The 22707-nt window shown below is 37.7% G+C and overlaps 1 protein-coding gene across 1 annotated transcript in view; it reads right to left on the bottom strand.

Moving 5' to 3' along the window:
• The window catches only part of ANXA9 (annexin A9), a 504993-nt gene that overhangs the window by 39679 nt on the left and 442607 nt on the right, over nucleotides 1-22707 (bottom strand). The window contains exon 12 of the mRNA XM_044080038.1: nucleotides 6959-7081. Coding sequence (XP_043935973.1) covers nucleotides 6959-7081 — 123 coding nt within the window. The remainder of the gene's footprint in view (nucleotides 1-6958; nucleotides 7082-22707) is intronic.

The following is a 22707-nucleotide window of genomic DNA, read 5'->3' on the forward strand; positions in this document are numbered from 1 at the left end:
TTATATACAGGGTCTAAATGACCAAACTAACCGCAAATGAAATCATGTGCAAAACATAAAATAAAAATAAAAATAAATAAAATAATTCAATATATTATGTATTACGATAATACTAAAATTGTATTTTAAAACTAACTTTTATTATTAATCCTGGAATAAGTCAGGCAGCTAACTCAGAGAATCCATTCATTATTCTTTTTAGTTTAATATTTTATATATATATCCACACATTAGGGCAGATTATATCAATAACTCTAAACTTGAAGGAGGAATCATGACCACAGTACTAAATATGCTTATTAAACAATGCGTTTACAACATCTTCTTTCTGATTTCTGATTATGATCAATAATCGTTCTTTTAACTACTTTAGTTTTTTAACAGAACAGAGAGAGGTACAAGATTTACAGATAAAATAAATAAAATGCCAATGTATTACATGTAGCTGAAATTTTAAAATTAAAAACTTGGCCAGTGTTAGGAGGCCGGAAAGCTCAAGCTCCACAGGATAAGAGATACATTTATACATTTAAGGTATGGTATGAGTAGTATTACATACATAAAACAGGAAAAGACATTATATTGTAAAATAACAATCAAAAATATTATATAGATATAAGACTAAGGTTGGCGATAAAGAAGAGTTGAAGCGGGATGGTTGAGATCTCTGATGGGATAGGGTGTAAACTACAGCGGCTAGTCTGGTTTAGTGAATGGGCATTATAATGGGTCCAGGCCAGGCCCAAGGGGAAGAAGGCCCCCCTGTTGTATAAAAAAGTAGCCGTCCACAAAAATCACAAAAACTGAGAGGCCAAAGAAGAGCCATAAAGACGATAGAGTGGACTGTTGAGGATAAGAAGAAATTATGTATAGTTACTATTATGCAAAAACCCCAAATTTCCAGACAGAGGATATACAAAGAGATTAAGAGATAAATTAGAGGAAAGAAAAATACTTTCACAGGAAAAACTGTCAGAAACTTCAAATAAAATTTTGTGTTCATTAATACAACAGATTTTTGAAAAACAGTCTTCTTCTTCTTTCGGCTTTTTCCTAGTTAGGGGTCGCAACAGCGGATCACCTGTCTGCTCATGATTGGCAGTGGAGTTTTATGGTGTTGAGCTGCCAGCCCGGCGCCCAACCTTCCACAGAAGGTACACAGATGCACACACTCACACCTATGGCCAATTTAGTGTCCAGTCACCATACAGCATGTCTTTGGGATGTGGGAGAAAACCAGAGCACCCGGAGGAAACCCACGCGACCACAGGGAGGACATGCAGACTCCACACAGAAGGCACCCCAGCCGAGGATCGAACTGGAAAACCTCTTGCTGTGAGGCAGCAATGCTAACTGCTGCACCACAGCGGCCGCCCAGATTTTTGAATAAACTGTATATAGATCAAAAAAATTTGATCTGTTTGGAAAAAGAAGCATCTCAGGAAGTGCAAAAATGTAAACAACAAAACCTAGACATTTTTGAAAAGTATAGAAAAGAAATTTGGACATGGGAACAAAAGAGAAATTTGATATGGTGCAATATTTATGCAAAGGAGAAAGTTAAGTTAACTAATATAGAGAAAGCAGCCACAAAGATATTCGAAGAGAAATACAGGCAAAGGCATCCAGATATGGAAACTTTCACAATAAAAAAATTAATATCACAAAGATGGAATGTGAAAAAGAAGATTAGTAAAGCAGAAGTTAAAGAAATAGAAGCTGAAGTTATGTAGTGCCTGCGGAGTGAAGGATTTGATGTAGAAAGTCCAACACAGACTGCATCACAGCATGATGGAGTGAGTCCCCAAAGTAAGGAGAAGCAGGAAGATCAGGAGACATCTGAAGAAGAAATATGGACATGGGAAAGAAAAAGGATTTAATATGGTATAATATTTATACAATGAAGAAAGCAAAACTAACAATACAAAAAGAGCAGCACCAAAGATATTTGAATAGAAATACAGGCAAAGGAATCCGGATTTGGAAAACTTTACAATACAAAAAATAAGAAGACAAAGAGGAAAAGTAGAAATGGAGATCAGTAATGGAGAAGTTAAAGAAACAGAAATTGAGGTTATGGAGCACCTGCAAAGTGAAGAATTCAGTGTAGAAAATCTATTGCAAAAAGCACCACAACAGGATAGAGCAATGGATATCCAAATTAAGGGGAAACCAGTGGAACAGGGAGCAATTGGTCAGGTGCCATATCAAGATATTTTGGAGCCTTCCATAGGAAACCAGTATAAATGTTCACTTAAAGCTAGATAGCAAGGGAAGGAGCATGAGACTGTGGAAACTCTGATGCAGTCAATGTTGAGTGGGAGGTCAGTGAGTTCCCATATGACAGAGTAATGGATGGCACAGGATGAAATTGCAGACAAGGTGCCACAGGAAGATGCTATAGAACATTTGGGTTTATATTAAATGCTCAAAGAGGCGTTCCATCAAATGCCTCTTCATCGGCACATAATCAGCAACCTCACTAAACCGCGAACATTCAAAACAGCAATTTCTTTCCCTGGGAAAGAAATCACTTGCACTAAAAATGCATACACAATTTCAAACATAACAAAGTGGGGGGCTGCCCCCCACAATCCCTCTAATTAAATATACCAAATTCGAGGTTGCACTACAGTGGGGTAAAGGGCAATGTCACGACACAAGCCAAGCAATTTTTTCCCTGGGGAAAAAAAGAATGCTTACCTGAGCCTTCACTATTTTTGGATTTCGGTCTATATGTTTTGGCGAAATGGCATTCACTTTAATGATGTTTCGCTGATCTAATATAAACCCAGCACTTTCTATAGAATGCCCGCAGAAAGTGGAAAACAAAGGATGTGCCCTCAGTCTGGAAGAAAATGAACTAAGGGAAGAGTTGCTTGATTTAATGGACATAGATAGATATATTAAAATCAATGAAAGAAATAGACTGCAGAAGGTCAATAAAACCCCAAAAGTCAGAAGTCTGATAAAACAAATGAACACAGTATTTAGGACTGTCCATAGAGATCCATGCGATATAACAGAAGTAAACAGGATATGTTACTGTACAGCTAAATTAATAACTGATAAAGTTCTGCCACAAGAGCACAGGGTAGTGAGGCAAAGGAAGGGGAAAAATCGAATACCATCATGGAAGTATTGAATAGAGAAAAATATAGAGCAATTAAGACAAGAAGTGTCACTGTTAGAAGACTATAGAAGGGGGAATAGATCAACAAAAATGCTAAGAAAGATAGATGTGATAAAAGCAGTGCACAGTATTAGTACAGACCAAGATCTATCATGCACTATCACAAATAATTAAAAATTTCAGCACAGGTGGAAAAACTTAGAAGATACACATATAAATACAAAGGAAAAGTACAAAATAGGCAATTTAGTGATGACCCAAAAAAGTTTTATAGAGAATTGGGAAACAAGGTAAAAGGAATTGAAAGACCACCAAAGAAAGAAGAAATAGATGCATTTTGGAGAAGTATCTATGAAGATCCTGTGGAACACAACAACGATGCTAAATGGATAAAAGAAATACAAGAAAGAATAGGAAGTTTAAAGGTACAGGATATGGAATGGGATGAAGTAACAGCCAGTGAGACTGAAACAAAGTTAAGAAAAGCCTCTAATTGGAAAACCCCAGGACCAGATGCAATGCCTAACTTTTTGTTAAAAGTATTAACATCTTTGCATGAAGACCTAGCCATAAGTAAGAACTATTTATATGTGCACCTGAACAGACACCAATCTGGCTAACAATAGGTAAAACAATGCTCCTACTTAAGAGTGAACCTGCAAGCTACCCCAAAATGTATAGACCAATAACTTGCCTTCCAATGACATATAAACTATACATGGGAATTGATGCTGACAGAGTTTATAATCATTTAGAAGAAAACTCAATTATGGCAGTAGAATAAAAGGGCAATAAAAGAAAGTCATATGGAACAAAGGATCATTTGTTGTTAAATAAAGTCATAGTGGAGAACTGTAAAAAGGGGAAGAATCTAAGTATGCATGGATTGACTACAAAAAAAGCATTTGATAGTATCCCACATTCAGGGATTAAAGAGTGCTTAAAACTGTATAAGATACATCCTACAATGATCGACTATGGTAGAGTGACCATGAAAGAATGGCAGATCACTTTGCAATTAAACCGTGATGAAGGACAAATTATTATCCCAATGATAAAATTTCAAAGGGGGATATTCCAGGGTGACTCTCTGTCACCGTTGCTGTTCTGCCTTGCCCTTAACCCATTAAGCTGTTTACTTAACAGCTTAGGCCATAAGTACAATTTGGCTCCTAGAAAACAACAGTCTAAGGAATTCTCATCTTCTATTTGTCGATGATTTAAAACTATATAGCTCATCAGATGAGGAACTGAAAGCACAGCTGCAGGTTGTCAAAACTTTTTCAGATGATATTAGAATGTCATTTGGCCTTGATAAATGAGCAAAAGCAACCTTTAAAGCAGGAAAACTGCAGCACCAGAAAAACATCAGTTTGGGACGAGAATGTGATATAAAAGAACTTGAGCAACAGGGAGTGTATAAATACTTGGGAATTGATGAAGGATCAGCAATAAAACACGAACAAATGCAAGTAAAACTTAATAAGGAATATTTTAGAAGACTTAAATTAATCCTGAAAACAGCATTGACATCTAGGAAAAAAATCCAACCAATAAACCAATTTTCCTTTCCTGTTCTAACTTACAGTTTTGGAGTGATTAATTGGCCCCAAAATGTGTTGGATAAATTAGATATTAAAACAAAAAGGATGCTTCATGCTCACCAAATGATCTATAACAATCAGTGCATACCAAGATTATATATTCCCCGTTCTAAAGGAGGGATATCTGCTGACCTCACGAGACCCAAACGTAGTGAAAGTTTTTAAATATGAGGAGAATAAATATAAGATGACTTCCCTGCTTAATCTAGCAGAAATTTCGGTGTCAAGCAGGAATGGAAAAAAAACAGAGGTATATAAAAATCAGGCAGCAAATGAGTGTGCCAAAAAACAAAAGAAAGAATATAAGGTGAAGGATCAGATGAAAAGGCAAGAAATGTGGAAAATGTATAAATATAGTTGCAAGCATAGAATACTTCTGGAAGAACCTCATGTTGATCAGGAATGAACACAGGAATGGTTAAGGAGAGGTGAATTCAAACCAAGAGATGAAAAGTTAATATTGGTGGCTCAAGATAGTGGGCTACGTACACAGTTTACAAAGTCTATTGAACATGTGGGAGAAACAGACAAATGCAGGTTTTGTAAAACTGAACTGGAAACAGTCGCACACCTCGTTGGTTGTGACATACTAATGGCAGAAGGACTGTATACTGAAAGGCAGAATAATGTGGCGAGACTGTTGTACTAGGGATTGTGCAAACATTATGGTTTTGATGTGGCTGAAAAGCACTGGAAACATGAGCCACAAAGCATCATAGAAAATGATGAATTCTACATCACATGGGATCATCCATTACCAACAATTCAAAAGACAAATGATAGAAAACCAGATATAGTGGTCCAAGAAAAGAATACAAGAGTTGCATTGATCAATGAAATCGCCACACCCAGTGACTACAGTGTCCTGCGCACAGAGAGACATAAAGTTATAAAATATCAGGATCTGCAAGCAGAAATGAGAGCAATGTGGATGAAAGATACCCAAACAGTTCCAATAGTAGTAGGAGCAATGGGTCTTATAAAAAAGAGTCTAAAATCTTATTTAGATATGCTACCAATACATATAACTCCATATGAATTTCAGGAGTCATTACTTTGCGGGTGCTGCAAAGAGTGCTTTTGGCTGACATCAAAGAATAAAACAATACTAATAATATGAACTTTAATAGTACTTTGACTTAGGAATGGGGCCCATTCCCATCATGGTAATAGAAACCCAAAACATTTGGAGAAATTAAAAAAAAATAGGAGTAAGAGATAAACTTTGACTCAATAATTGGCCTAACATAAGTTATAAATAACTTTTTAAGTAAAGCATAAGATCCAGATTGAACATTTCTGAAAATCTGACCGCATACTCCTAGGGCTTTAGATTTGACCATGGAAGCAGCAGCTTTAAAGTTCAGCTTCAGGTCAATGTAGATACCAGTATCATTAAATAAGGAATTGTACCTAATAGAAGAGTTTTAAAATAAAATTTCATGACTGGGTTTCAAGGGTGCAAATGTCATGAAATTGAATTTACTAAAACTGATGTTAAATCCTTTGATTTAGCTATTTTACTACACTAGAAAGATAGTTAATGAACATATTATAATCAGTCACTATCATTATCAATCCCCTTTTTCCCATTTTACATGGGATTGGGATGTTGCATCAGCATTAACGTGACCAATGTTTAGACTGCTGAGTGGCTAGCCCTGATGCAGTATTATTAGTAATTGATCTTAACATGATATCATCTTTGTGTTCAGCGATCCAAATGCATTTATGTGCAGACAGAAAGGAGAATATGGTGTTGAAAAGTGTTGGACCTAAAACAGACCCATGGGCAACTCCTGAGTAAATATGAGCTCGCTGCAAATAATGGCTGCAAATTTTTACATTAAATTGCTTGTTAGATGTGAACTCTTTTTCACATTCTTAATCATCTGTTGTATCCATTCCACTGCCTTTTCTAATATGAAACAAATATACTGCCTGAACTTATAATGTACTTAATTTCATTTAATAAATGAAGTGAAAGCATCCTGTAACTGGTTAGTTGTTTGTAAGTGATGTGTGTCTATGTTTTAAACTGAAATCAACATATCCATTTTGAAATAATTTCTTCAGTGATATGCACCCAGTAGAGAATCTGCACGCAGATCTTACATTTTTGGAAAGGCTGCTTCTTGGTATTTCATGGTGATTGAACACCACTGCATTTGTTTTGTACTTTAGCAAATGTCACACATATATAAAAACAAATTAGTCAAACCTGGATGGTAGAATACAATGACTTTCCATATTTTTTCCTAAATTCATTTCGAATACTCAGGAGATCATTTTCACAGCGAGAAATCAGAATTCTTATTAGCGTCTTGTCATCAGTTCCTTTACTCTGTAAAAAGAAAAAAAGAAAAATGAGACTTTAAGTAGTTCTTGTTTGATGTTCACTCCTGCTGAAGAATAGACAAAACAAACTCATTTTGCCCCAGCCAATTCTTCAGCCTTTCCCCAATGACAATGTGGCTATGCATACCACCTAAGCTGCATTCCTCTTCTTTTTTTAGTTTCTACATTATTTACCTTATAAATACTTGTTTGATTCCTCCCACAGTTATAATTATACTGGTTTTGCAAGGGGAGCTAATTTATGCAAGCTTTAGTTTTTCCTTAAAAATTACTGTCATCCCCGTCATATCAGTCTCAATTCAGATGAGATGTTAAACTAATGTCCGTCTGCTTGAGTTGGTGGTAACTCAGCTGAATGTAAAAGATCCCAGCACACCTATTGAAAAGAGTAGGGGAATCTCCCTGATGCCCTTAGCAAATTTCTCCCAGTAGTAGAAATACCACTGATTAACAAGATGGCTGCACATTGAGTAACAGCTTCATTTCAGCTCTCCCAGTGTGAAAACAGAAACTCAGAAAACAGAAACAGTGATTTTTTTTTTTTTGGGAGGGGGTAAATTTCAGTAACTGGCTAGTAAGTGCCCAACCTGGTTGTCAGTGAAAAAAAAGAAATTCAGAGAACCTGAAAGAAAATCAACCACAAAACATGAAGAAAAGCACTGACTGTGAAGAAATGTATAGCTTTTCAGCAAAAAGCAGTGCAAGCTCCAGCATGGCTTGCAGTAACCTAAAAGAAAATGTAAGTCAAATATTCTCAGAGCTGATTAAAATAAATGAAACACTGATGGTGTATATCAATTCAAATAAAAGGCTAAATAAAATGTAAGAAAGTTTAAACAGATATTCAGATGAGGTGATACAATTGCAACAATTGGAGGTCAAAATGAAGAAAGTGCTGACTGAATATGAGACTGCTCAAAAAGAGATGTTTCGAAAAATAATAGAATTAGAGGACAGAGTACACAGGAAAAGTTTAAGATTTTCTGCTGTACCAGAGAAGCTGGTAGGAACAAACTGTATTAATTTTATGAAAGCACAAATAAGCAAGTGGACTGGTATTCCACAGCAGGAGTTGTTAATTGAAAGGGCACATAGTGCGTATGCTCCAAACCAGGCCATGAGAAAGCAACCCAGACCTTTAATAGTAAAGATGCAATCCTACCAGCAAAAGGAGTTGATTCTGACAAAACTGTGGCAGAAGGATTACGTACTAAAAGTGGGAGACAGTAGACTATTTGTGGAAAATGATTATTCACTGTACACCAGGCAGAAGAGGAGTAAACATATTCCACTAATCAAGGAATGTCGAGAAGCAGGCATGAGATTCAAACTACTGTATTCAGCTATCTTCAGAATATTCCTTCCTGCAGGGACAAAATCATTTTTTATGCAGAACGTGTGCTAAGGAGGAAATACAAAAGTTTGTCCAACAGAAAGTGAGCTGTGAAACAAAAGGAGATTCTGCTTCTTGTTCTTCAGGTAATAAAGACCACAGAGAGATTGTCAGTGAAACCTTCTCCAGTGTTTCGATGGAAAATGCTTGATAGACAGACAAAAGCACAAGAGTTGACTAGAAGAACTAACAGTACAACACAAAAATGTTTATCACAACAACTCAGGCAACAGAAAGTAGAAATCGTTGGCACCAAGCTTAGGGAACCTACAACAAGGAAAATAACAAGAGATCCTGTAGCGGTACTAGAAATATTTCAGAAATTTTATGAAAGTCTGTTTAAAGCAGAAAAACATGGTGATCGAGAAAAGGTACAATTGGAAATGTTTAAAGAAGAATTAAATATGCCATGGTTAGAGGTATATGGGGCTCTATTTCTAATAGGATAGGAAGAGATGAGATAAAAATGGTGATGTATAACCAATCAACAGGAAAGTCCTCAGAAATAGATGGTATTCCTGTGTAAGTCTGGAAGCTGGGAGGGAAAAACTGATAAAGATCTGGAAGGTTTTGTTTAATAGTATTTTAAGTGGAGGAGAACCATCAACATCCTGGAAGGAAGCAGTGGTGGCTGTAATACCTAAAGAGGGTAAAGATCCATCAGATCCATCTGCATAGAGGCCCATTTCAATCCTAAACTGTGATTATAAAATGTTTATATCTATCATGGCTAAAATAATGGCAAAGTGGATGCCAAAACTGGTAGACATGGACCAGTGTGGTTTTGTGTAGGGGAGGCAAACATTTGACAACATAAAGAGAACACTGATGATCCACAGGAATGCTGAATGTAAGAAAATGCCACAGTTGTTGGTAACTCTTGATGCAGAGAAGCATCTGAGTAAACTGGGAGCTTATATGAGCATGGTAATTGAAGCATTTGCATTCTCTGATAAAATTATAAGGTTGATTAGAAGGATATATGAGGGATTGGAGGTAACAATTAAAGTGGGTGGGTTCCACTCTGATAATCTCATTTTGAGCGGAGGAATCAGGCAAGGGTGTCCTCTTTCCCTTTGTTATTTGAACTATATTTAGAACAATTGGAAAAGAAGAGCCTCAAAAATTCAAAGATATAACTGGTATGGTAGTCAAGAAAAGTTGGCTCTATTTACAGATGATATTATTTTATACTTGATAAAACCAGAAAAGGACATTTCAGTGTCATGAAACATTTTGAGGCAGTTTCAGATATTTTGGGGATACGAAGCTAAAACAAAGGCAATAGCTGTGAATTATGTACCTACACATGTATTGGTTCAGCAATATCCATATTTATGGGAACATGATAAAATTAAGTACTTAAGAGTATGCATTAAAAAGGATTCTGGTGTGGCAGCTAAAGATATGTGAGAAGAGACTACATAAAAGATAATAGAAAAAACTGAGAAATTGGGATCTCTGTTATATGGACAGCAAGATACAAGCAGTTAAAATGTTTTTAATTCCTGTAGTTTTATACATAGGTCAAGCATCTTTTTATCAACCAATGGATAAGTTGTGGATAGCAATTAATAAAGAGATGAAGGATTTTATCTGGGAGATGAAGATGGTAAGAGTTAAGTGGGATAAGCTGATTCTTCCAGTTGAGAAGGCTGTTTATGATCCAATACACAGCACAAGCAGAAACCTATAATTCCAAGTTGAAAAGGATGATGATAAAACAGGGGAGAAGCTAAAAAAAACAAGGAGAGACTGGGATTTTGGATGCAGATCCTTATGGAAAACAACAATAACCATGCAGAATATTATATTCATAAAGTAGCATAAAGTATTATAATATCTAAGCCAACATAGGAATGCAGAAAATAGATTCTTCTGACAGGGATGACTGCAATTAGGGACACAGACAATAGGCAAGAGGGGGCTGGAATTTATTAGAGAAAACTGGTGAAAGAACCATGGTAGTGGGAGCAAATAATTAGAGAGGGAAAGGTAATAGAATGGGAAGAGGCCAAGAATGTATTTGGACTGCAGGATAGAGATTGCCTTCCCTATCAATGATTGATATCAGAGTATAGGCAAAGAGAAAGAAATATGGGTATTCTAAGCAAAAGACCAGCACTGGTTGAGTTTTTAGTAGAACAGAGAACAGAAGATGCTGTTAGAAAAGTAATAATTAGTAGAGCAAACAAAATAATGCATGACAACTATATGAATCAATCAGAGGAGGTTAGAAAGGACTGGGAAGAGAGAGATTGGATAAGCAATTCACAAAGAAACAATGGAGGGGGGTAGACAGCAAATGTTTGAGGAGTGATGGTGAAGAAAGAGGTAACTAAGGACATATTTTCTGGAAGAGTAATGAGTTGGCAGACTAAAGATACCCTGCAGACTATTCTGTCAGAGACACTGGGTGGTCAAATTAGTGTACCTAAGGAAATGATTTTTTTGAGATGTGATACAGATTCAAAATTGCCTAGACATACTAAGGCCTTGCTAAATCTAATTTTGGTGGCTGTCAAAAAAAAGTAATTACTTGAAAATGGAAATAAAAGTCTAAACCAACTTTACTAGAAGTAGTGAATATAGTAACAGAGGTAAAACAACTGGAATTGGGATCTTTAGTAAAGGGTAGGAGCAAGTTACCTAAGAAAAAAATGGGAATTGTAACAATGCCTACAGAGGAAGAACACGGTTTCAAAGAAGGCATGATTTGAATGAGCTATGTAATGTTTGACTGACATTGATATAATTGTAGTTGCAAACATTATACATCACTTCTAATCTATCAAATCATTATGATTTGTGATGTATAGTGTTTGCAACTAAAATATGTCAATATGGTTTGTTTTAATTTATATAAATGGATAATTGCTTATGTCATATGCGATAATTTAATAAAGATGTTTCTTGTTTGAAAAAAAAAAAGTGGTAGAAATGCTACCTCTGATCTCACCTGAAAAGAGGCCACTAAGCTATTGGGACTAGCCTGGTCATGGAGGATAAATAAATAAATAAAAATAAAATTACAGCAGATTTGGGTGATCTAATATATATTCTTTCTTTACCTACTCAGCATGTTGAAATTATCTCTCAACCTTTCAGCACAAGAAATCTGGACAAAGTTTGAAAAAATGAGGGGACAAAGACAGTGGTGGCTTGTGCTATTGAACTGCAGCCCCCTCAGCTAAACTGAAGATATCTGGACTGTCATTTCACCGGTCCGGATTACTAAGACAGGCATCTGTACACTGATGCCTAGAGGTTTATGCAGTTAGGAGATTGGACTGCAACGCCCACTGATTGGCTCCCGGGAAGGAAGGGAAATGGGATTTGTATTTGGCGCTCCATTTGCTGCAAGGAATACACTAAGGGAAAGGGGATTTATATTTGGCACTCCACTTGCAGGGAAAGGATGCTACAAAAGAGGAATATACAGGGTGTTTGTGTGTGTGTGTGTGTGTGTGTGTGTGTGTGTGTGTGTGTGTGTGTGTGTGTGTGTGTGTGTGTGTGTGTGTGTGTGTGTGTGTGTGTGTGTGTTTCCCCAGTTAAATATACCTGGTGGCTAGAGTTACTCGGGCTTAAACCCTGTAGACTGGGTACAGGTAGCAAGAGCCTGAATTCCCTACCCATCACCACTTGTGAAAATTGTTGAGAATTGTGACTCATATTTTTGTTCTGTTCTGTTCCTCATAAAATCTGTGGTTTTCTGGATTTTAGTAATCAGTGAATGACAGGCATTTGAATTTCAGACTTCAACCTTTTATCCTAGCAATTTTCTAAGTTTATAAGATCAATATTTGAAAATTGCCCCTATTTTTGGGGCTGTATTCCCCCATTATTGGCTTTGTCCAGGCTTTTTGTTCTAAGACATTGAGAGCTATGGTGAGAACTGAATTCACTCAATATGTTTGGGGGCTGTATTCTTTGTCCAGGTGTTTTGTGCTAAGAGGTTGAGAGATATGGTGAGAACTGAATTCACTAAATGATAGCCATGCAATGCAAATTGTGGCCTGCTACAGATCACCCTCCATGACCCAGGACCACTACTCCACCTTTCTGGAGACACTGGAAAACATGAAGGTCCTACCAAACACCCTGATATTGGGCGATTTCAATTACTCTACCATTCACTGGGAAAACTACTCGAGTACAAATTCCCAGGCCCAGCGCTTCCTGGAATTCATCAACACAAATGCCCTGGATCAGCTGGTAAACTCCCCTACCAGAAGTGAAAACATATTGGACCTGGTCATCACCAACATGGGCGACAGGTGCTCCACACCAGAGGTTAACCCGTCACTGGTTAGATCAGACCATAAACTAATCACACTGGATGTCCACACCCCACCACCACCCCCAACTAAGGAAACCACAGTAAAAAACTTTTCTAAAGCAAACATCACCTTACTTAAGACAGAGGTGGTAAGTTTCACAGCCCCCACACTAAAGGATAATGCTGCCCAAGATGCAGAAACCTTTACAGATGCACTCTATGAGCACCTACAAGGATGCATGGATCATGCCATCCCTAGCAAAACCAAGACTCACTCGTCTAAGAGAAGGAAACCAGTTTGGTGGACCCCTGCAATAAACAGGCTATACAATAGAAGGAGGAAACTAGTTCAGAAAAAAAGCAAATCCCAAGAAGGAAAGACATCCATGATCAGTATCAGTAAGAAACTAAGGTCCCTCATGAAATCATCCAAGGTTAACGTCAAAAGAAAAATAGCCACGGATTCAAAAGATAACCACAAAGCCTTCTTTAGCTATGTTAAGAATCTAAGTGGCAACTCGCAGCTATGTACTGAACTAGTGCAAAATAGCACAAAATATACTGAACCTACTGATATTGCCAACATCCTGGCAGATAGATTCAGTGCAAACTTCATCCCTCTCTCACCTCCAAAAGGGCCCACAACAATACCGGAAAAGTGTAGTGTCCCAAAAATCACAGATGCACAGGTGAAAATAGCTCTTTCAAAAGCCAAAAGCACAGCGTCAACGGGACCAGATGGTGTCCCAGGCTGCATCTTGCTCGAACTACACAATGAACTAACCCCCCACCTAAACACGCTGTTCAACCTCAGCCTCTCCACAGGCTACATGCCCATACAATGGCACACAGCAATGGTTATTCCTCTCCACAAAGAAGGGGCCACAACTGACCCTGGTAACTATCACCCCATAAGCCTGACTAGCCTGGTCTGCAAGGCTATGGAGTGCATCATCATGGAACTCGCTAGCAAAGACATTGGGAACCTCCAAACACTTGACCTGACCCAGTCCAGCTTTGTTAAGGGCAGATCATACCTACTAATTCTGGTTGACTTCTTTGAGATAGTCACCAAGGCCATAGACGAGGGAAAGGTGGTTTACACAGCCTACCTTGACCTCGCCAAGGCTTTCGACACCATTCACCACTCGGGTATTACAGAAAAACTCACCAGCCTGAACATAAACCCCTATGTCACAAGATGGGTTGCCAACTGGCTTACAGACAGAACTCACATGGTAAGAATACCGGGCTCCAGTTCCGACTCTAAACCAGTCACAATTGGTGTCCCACAAGGCTCAGTCCTGGGACCCCTACTGTTTGGCATATACTTCTCAGAAGTACAGGCAAACACAGGAGAACTATGGCTAACCAAGTTCACCGATGACTGCAAACTGGAAGCCATGATTGACTCTCCGGCTGTCATGGACATCCTCCAAAAAGGCCTTACTGAGACAGACACCTGGTGTCAAAGTCATGGCCTCAAGCTAAATGCCAAAAAATGCATAGTCATCCCATATGGGAAAAACAAAACACCCACGAATTACCACATAGGTGACAGCCCCCTCAATACAGAAGAGGTAATAAGAGATCTGGGGACCCAAGTAGATAGTAATCTCTCCCTTGACAATCATATTGCCAAAGTAGTTAGGAAATTCTTCTATGTGGCCCATCTAATTACTAAAGGGTTAGCATCTAGAAATAAAGAGGTTATAGTGCCCCTCTACTCATCACTCATTAGACCCATCATAAAGTACAATGCCCCATTTGGGATGTACCTCACAAGACACTTCCAACAGCTGGAAAGACCACAAAAGTACCTCACCAAGAGGATTACTAACCTCAAACATATGTCCTATGCAGCCTGACTGAAAAAACTCCGGCTGTACTCAGTGGCATATCGCTTACTCAGAGGTGATCTCTGCCTGAGTTACAAAGCCATGTTCAACTCAGAATTGATGGACATGCTCCACCTAAAGAAATCCAAGTTGCTGCAAGCCACGCTCTCTAGTGAGCTAAACCTCACCACAACAATAACATGCTGGAGGGAACGATTCCTGTCATGGAGACTCCCCATGCTTTGGAACAAACTTCCAAATTACATCAGGCAGAGCCCCTCACTAACACTCTTCAAGGGAAACCTTGACGAGTGGATGGGTAACAGAAAATACACCCCTGGGATCACTTCATTGGCTCTGCTTGACAGAGGATCAGTTAATTAATCAATGGGGTAGTGAAAGCAGACACACTCTGGCTAGGCTTATAAATGCCCTCGGGCAGATAGCCTAGTACCTTCCTATGAACCTATTTAAGTTTCAGTCTTCCCATCTTTCAAGAAACATCTGATTTCACATAATGGTATGTTGGTCTGACTGTAGTGCACAGGGTCCTGGGTTCAAGTCTTGGCAGCGAAATGCATGCAAGTAACACAAAATTTTATTCTAGCAACTTTCCAAGATTATACAAGCAGTGTTTAAAACATGTCCCTGGTTTTTGGGCTTTTGTCCCCCCAATAAATTTTGGCTTTTTCCAGATTTCTTGTGTTGCAAAGTTGAGAGATACAGTTGAGTGTCAAGTGCATTTTACAAGGAGCTGAGAGCTTCAGTGGAAGAGAAGTTTAGTGCTGCTTATGCTGAATCTGCTTGCATTGTTACTAGCATAGCAAGTTGAAAACTTGCTTTTGATGCAGAAGGCTGTGGGTTCTACAACCACAGTATTTAGATGCATTGCTAATACTGCAGTGTACTTTTAAAGGGTGTGGATGCTGCAGTCCTGAGAACATCCTCTTTGGCAGAGATACCTAGTAACTATGAACCTGTTATCAGTTTGCCATCCATTCCCTATTGCAATATTACTAGCTTATCATTTTTTTAATATAACATAGACAATTTATTCCTCAAGGGCAACAGATACTTTTTGTAGATGAAACAATGAAATATAAAGTTGTTTGCTAGCAGCAACCTCTTCATTAGTTACAGATCTCTTTAATGTGTAATTATTTAGATGACTTTTATTCTGCAGAGATTGTGCATATTTACTGATACTGGTAGATTGTAGAAGTTTGAGTAGATGTTTATGATGGAAATGTTCTGAATTGGGCAGTTTTGTCATTATTGGTGGATGCATTTTGTTTCATTGTTTACTGGAAAAATGTTCAAAACATTAAATTTACAATGCCCTCTAACAACTGTAATCTATACTGATGATTAAGTGTACACCCTCCCCCTCCCTCCCAGTTCTTGGTTGGATGTGAGAACCAGTTAAATTAACTGTCTACATTAACACAAACTTTTTTTTTTTTTTTTTTTTACTATATATTGATACTGACTGTTTGATACTACTGACTGATGATGATGAAGCAATCATGAAGCAATCATCTCTCTTTTTTTCTTTTTTTTTGAGGTACTTGTTGTGTCTACACTAGATAAGTCCATCCCATCAGATAGATTTCTGCCTCACAATTCTCTAGCTAAACTATACCACTAACTGTGTTCATTTTTTGCAGAGAATAGATATTTGTTTGCTTTTTATTTTTGGTTTGTTCCTCATAAAATTTGTGGTTTTCTGCCAAATCATTTAAGAATGAAGTCACTTAATAATGACAGACATTTAGCTTCAGACTTCAAACCCTTCAGAAAAATGCATGCTAAAGCAAGACCTGTTATTCTATCAACAGTCTAAGTTTATACAAGAGCAATTTTTAGTACTGTTTGTTTGTTCCCCCAATATATTTGGCCTTGTCCAGATTTCCTGCATTGAGGTTGAGAGTTATGTGCAAATAAATTGCTTTATAGAATTAGGTATATCCAAACCTCTCAACTGTCCCTGATTTTGGCTCAATATGTTGCTCTCCCCCTAATAATCCCTCCGCAAAATGTCAATTTTTGGAAGAAATGTGGAGGGTTTACAATTAATAAATAATTGTAATGATCAGAGTTACAGATTACTTTTACTTTAGAAATGCATGTAGATTATCTTATTTTGTCAGCTACTCAACTTAACATTACTAATATTAAAAAGTGTCCCTCCTTTGACAGGTTCCCAGCTATATTGTGTGGCTATTTTATATTTTTGCATCACATTTTTTGTCCGTTTTCATAAAATTGTGGTTTTCAGGCAAATTAGTGGCAAATCATTAAAGATTGAAGTTAGAAAATAATGACAGATGTTTGAGTTTCAGATTTCATACCCTTCAGAAAATTCATACTAATGCAAGACCTACTATTCTATTATCTTTCTAAGTTTATAATAGCAATATTTGAAAATTGTCCTTATTTTTGGGCCTTTGTCCCACTTCTATTTATGGCTTTTTCCAGATTTCTTGCTCTGAGGTTGTGAAGTATGATGAATATGTCAGGGCCATCACTATCAGCCAGAGACATTTTAAATTGTGACATACTTGTTGTACCCCACTCCCCCATGTAGTGACTCTGGATGTGTCCAAGCAAGGCAAGGAGCAGTTATGCAGTGTAAGTGTGTAAAGTATCCCCCATCCAAGGTAGACACAAGTACTACCGTGGCTTTTCATCTCTCCTTGATTTTGTAGAATGTTCTGGTTTTCTGTAATATTTTTATACTGTTGATTTATGTTTCTTATTATTCAGAAAATACATGTTGTTGCAGTGCCTGCTGCTCTGTGTTTAAGTAACAATGCTTTAATGACCATCAGGTAAGCTTGTCTGAGATTGTAAGATGCAAGTAAGCTTTAACAAGCATACTGTTAAAGAATTATCAACAATGAAAGCATTTTTTGTTGTTGCCATGCAGAGAATATTTACATAACTAGATAATGTATAAGCCTTGAGTATTGAGTATTGAAATGCATATGACAGTATTTGTAATAAAGGACAGGATTACAGTATTTTTAGAAGCTCATTACATTTGTTGGAGACTTGCAGTCATCATTGCAGGCTTTACCCGTAAACTAAACGGAATGCCAATCTATAATGTGTGGTCCATAACCTGTGCAGTAATCATTTAAGCAATTTATCTTGAGCTTATTTGTTGTTTGCTGTTCATTTTTTACTTTGATCATGTTTCCCCCATGAAACAAGTAGATAGTTGTTGTCAGGCAGCAGGTTTTTTTGGATAAGAAACATTTTTACAAGTGGGGCTAATCGGTATCACAGAGATTGCTACTTTCAGCATGTTACTTGGTACTTTTATAAAGCTGAATATAAATTATAATTAGAATTGCAGGGCAAGGAGAAGTGGTTTTAGTTGAGTGCTTCTTGTTTTTTTATACTTGATTTCGACTGGCATTCCAATAATTTATTTAAAAAGTAATTTATTTTTTCATGCCTCACAACCTTTTTGTGTCCAACTAGATATTAAATAAGCTGTCATGTAGCCAATGTATTGAAATATTTTTTTCTCCTCTTCATTTTATCTTGATTGGACTCTCATAATGATGGTTTGGCACCCAGGGCAGTGTATTTAATTAACGTCCCAGTTTTTGTGGTTTTGAGCATAGCTCTTCACCTTTCTAGTTGGCCACAACCCTTCCCGTTGACCCCACCCTTTCAGCTGTCTCCTGCAGTCCCCCTTTGATTTGAAGTCACCAGCTGCCACTGGACAAAGGCCTCAAAACAGGGGCAAATTTTAAATATTGCTCCTATAAACTTAGAAAGTTGCTAGAATGACAGATTTTATATTATTATATATTTTCTAAATGACATGAAGTCTGAAATTCAAATGTTTATAATTTTTTTAGTATTATTTAGTGACTTAAATCCTCAAAATTTGCCAGAAAACCACAAATTTTAGGAGGAACAGACCAAAAATAAGAGGCAAAAGATCTGAAGAATCTGAAGAAGTTTATATTTAATAAACAAAAGTGCTAATCCACCGTTTTGTACCGTTTGCATTTTACTGCACATTTACTGGCTGTTGTACCTCTTGGAATCTCTGTGGCCTGTGGGTTTTTGATTTTTATTGGGTTTTTTGCTTTTTGTTTTCACATACTTGAGTACCAGAAATGTCTATCATAATGAACGACAAAAGATAAGTGCTGATGAAGCTACACACTTCAGCATTAACTGTAGTTACAATTTCAATGATACTGGCCTGCATTCTGATTGTTTAACAAGCTTGTATACATATTTATTAAATTCGCTAATGATGCCCCCATACATATTTCTTTACTCATGTAGTCATTTTTTCCTTTATACAACCCTGACAATTACACATAAACTTAATGCAGGGAACCTTGAATAAGATGCATTGACCATTCAATATCAGTAGCACTGTACTGGTTAGGGCATAATTTGACTGTGTTTGTATTTGTTTGACAGAACAACCTCCCAATACCCTCTGCCCCCCCCCCCCACACACACACACACACACACACACACACACACACACACACACACACACACACTCACACTCCATAGCATTCTGCACTTGTTTTTGTTTTGGCTTGTGAGCATGGTCCAGCAAGGAGCTAAGCAGTTTTCACAAATCAGTCCTTTTGTAGTTCTGTGCCTTTTTTCTCTCTGTTGCTGAGACTCAATCAAAAAGCAGCATAAGAAGTTCATCCCTCTTAATATGTACGTGTATGTATGTGTGTGTTTGTGTGTATGTGTTTATTTTAGTTTTTCTTCTGTACATAACTCTGCAACTTGCTATTTTGTTCTGTTGCTTTTCTTGGTAACTGCCTGTTTCAGTCCATTTGAAATAATTATGCTCCCAATTTCTCTTATGTTTTTCTTCTTTCATATTCTTCCTTCCTTTCATGTTCACTTTCCCCCATTATAGACAGATAACCCAAAAGATGTCACATTTTTTTTATGTTTTTTAATCCACCCAGGCAGCTAATGTTGATCCTTTCTGGTCTGTTTTTTTTTGAATAACTGTCATTTTAGCATGACCCTATGTTCTTCATTCACTGGTCCAGTCACTGACTGGCTTTTAAATCTCCCTTTTCCTAATAGCCAGTCAACAATCTTAGAAAAATGAGAAATATCAGGCAAATGCAGCCTGCATGATATTGGTTCATGCTGAAGTTTAAAGCATTCTTTTAGCATGAACCCATAGCATCATTATTGCCATCGAACAAAACTATTTTCTCCCTCACATTGCCTTTTTTAGGCAAAGTCAGTCTCCCCAGAATACCTACATACCTAAATAAAATCAAGAACATATGAAGATGGCACTGTTCAATGCTAGAAGCTTAAACAAGAAGACATACTTCTTATTGCTAATATTTCAATGCTTACTATTCTTTCAGCCCCAGCACCAACATTGGTGGAGGCTGTGTCCATATTCCTAAGAAATTAATTCATAGGTTCATAGGTGTGTACTAGGCTAACGATCACAGATGGATTTTTAAGCCTAGCCACGCATCTCAAATCTTTGACAAGTTCTGGTACCCTTGATAAGTGTAAACATGGGCTTGGGAGATATAACATTTACAAGCAGGGGCCTAGGAGAGGAGCCATTTACAGGCTGCCTGTGTCAGTTAGAGACATAGGTGCCAAACCAAGGAAGAATTTCCTGTTCCCTGTCCAATTGTCTAAGTTATACTTGAATAAGGTTAGTGAGAAACTCTGCTTCACATGGATGAGGAGCATGTTCTACAGAAGAGGTAGTCTTTAGAATACCTGTCTCTTCAGTAGGTCCTATTTATTTCACAGATAAGGTTTAACTCTTTAGAATGGGTAATTCTGGTGCTGTTCATCTTGCATATATGCAGGAGGTCCATTAGGGTGCAGTCCAACAATGCCTTTGCCAGGTGTAGATATTCCCTCAACAGCCATACAGGTATGGGGCTTTGAGGATGTCTGCAAAGGATATGTTATTTATACCTTACATTCTTTTAGTCAGAAACCTCTGTGGACATTCCAGTTGTTGGGTGTGCCTGGTTAGGTACATACAAAAGGGGCATTGTACTCAATGACAGGTCTGATGAATGCTCAATATAGTGGAAAAATGACCTCCTTGGACCTAGATGCTATACCTTTGCTTATAAATTGCACAGCGCAGAGTGATTTCCTCAGTACTGAAGATACATGATGGCCAAATGCTAGAGTACTGTCTACATGTGTCCCCAAGTTCCTGACTACTGGGTCAACTCATAGGGCTGTGTTGTTAGTATGACAGTTACCAGGGGTAGATGATTTCCTGAAGTATACTATTATGCATTTCTTGGCATTTAGTTTTAGTCCATGACTCTAACACAAGTTATTTGTCTGTGTCAGCCCTTCATGCAGAACATTTGTGTCAGTGGGGGATTCTTTGACTGCTACTAATTTGCAGTTGTCTGCAAATTTGGTCAGCCAGAGGACCTTAACACTTGCATTGACTTCAGAGAAGTAAATGTCAAAAGGAGTGGTCCTAAGACCGATCCCTGATGGATTTCATTTATGATCTTCCTCTTTGTAGAGGTGGGCTTCCAGATTCTAACTTCCTGGGTCCTGTCTGTGAGCCAGCTGGCTATTCATTGGGTGACATATAGGTTTATACCTAACCTCTTGAGTTTATCAAAAATGCCCAAGTAGGGTATTGTGTCAAATCCCTTGGCCAGATCAAGGAAGGCAGTGTCAAATGCCTTGGCCAGGTCAAGGAAGGCAGTGTGAACCCTTTTGCTGTCATCCATTGTTTGGGTGACCTTCTCAAAAAAAGTCCACTAGGTTGAGTTGGCATGACCTGCCCTTGACAAAACTAAATTGGGTTGGGTCCAGTGTCTGGAGGTTTCCTATGTCATTGTTGATCATTTCCATAATAATTATTTCCATGGCTTTGCATATAAGACTAGAGAGAATTATGGTCTGTAGTGTCCAGTGTCTGTAGATGGCCCACTCTATCTGCTGTTTTCAATTCTTGAGGCACAAAGCCTGTTTTGGTAGCAAAGATTAAATACTGAATCACCTTTAGACTCTTAAGGCAGAACAATAACCTTGAAATTCTCCATATCCTTTTCACCATAAATAAGACTCCATATGATATGATATCATATCATATCACATCATATCATAGCTGATGACCACACTCCCTCCATGTGTCCTATAACACATGAGGCATATTTAAACAAACTGATGTCCCTCTCTATCAAACCTAACATTCTTTACCTAGGAGAGATCAGCTATCCTTCTATTTAATGGGAAATCTGCACTACAACAACTAAGTATGCACATCAGTTTCTTAACTTCATACATGCTGACTCCTTAGATCAACTAGTTGAAGTCTCAACTAGGTGTTAAAAGTATTGGATCTAACTTACTGTTGGTCAGATTAACTTGAAATTGTCTTGTTTAGCTAATTTGTTAAAGTTGTTTTGTGGTACAATCTCAGGCAATCATATTTGCATTTTTACTTTAAAAGGTCTGGATATTACATCTAGTGGTAGTAGGTGATGGTCTGGTCTATCTGAGTTGGAAAACACAGATGTTTACATATAAAACTAGTACTAGGACTGTAACCTGCAATTTAGTGATGCTAGCTTGAGTATCAGATAGCACTAATACCGTATCTTAGCACTGCATACTGCCATATCAAAGCACTATTCAACTCTAGTCCCTAACTCTAGAGATTACCCTACTAGACATTGATGAAACCTAGTCCTCAAACCCCAATAACCCACCCTAATACATGTCTGGACAACATGGATATGCAATTTGCAAATGTCTCCATAGTCAACTTGGTTGATATGTGTATCCTGAGACAGTGTAGCAATTGTCTCATATTCACTGACAATCTTTAAATCCTTAAAGAATCCAATACAGTATGCGAGAGATGTACATACACAATTTCCTTGGAGGAAAAAATCTCGCATACAAACAAGGTTGTCAAGAACACGCGGACGGACGGACATACACATACACACACACACACACACACGCACGCACACACACACACACACACACACACACACACACACACACACACACACACACACACACACACACACACACACACACTATATATCTACCACACAGTGTCC

This window comes from Protopterus annectens, chromosome 8.part0 (assembly GCF_019279795.1).
Source record: "Protopterus annectens isolate FY-2018-M chromosome 8.part0, PAN1.0, whole genome shotgun sequence".
NCBI classification, from domain to species: domain Eukaryota; kingdom Metazoa; phylum Chordata; order Ceratodontiformes; family Protopteridae; genus Protopterus; species Protopterus annectens.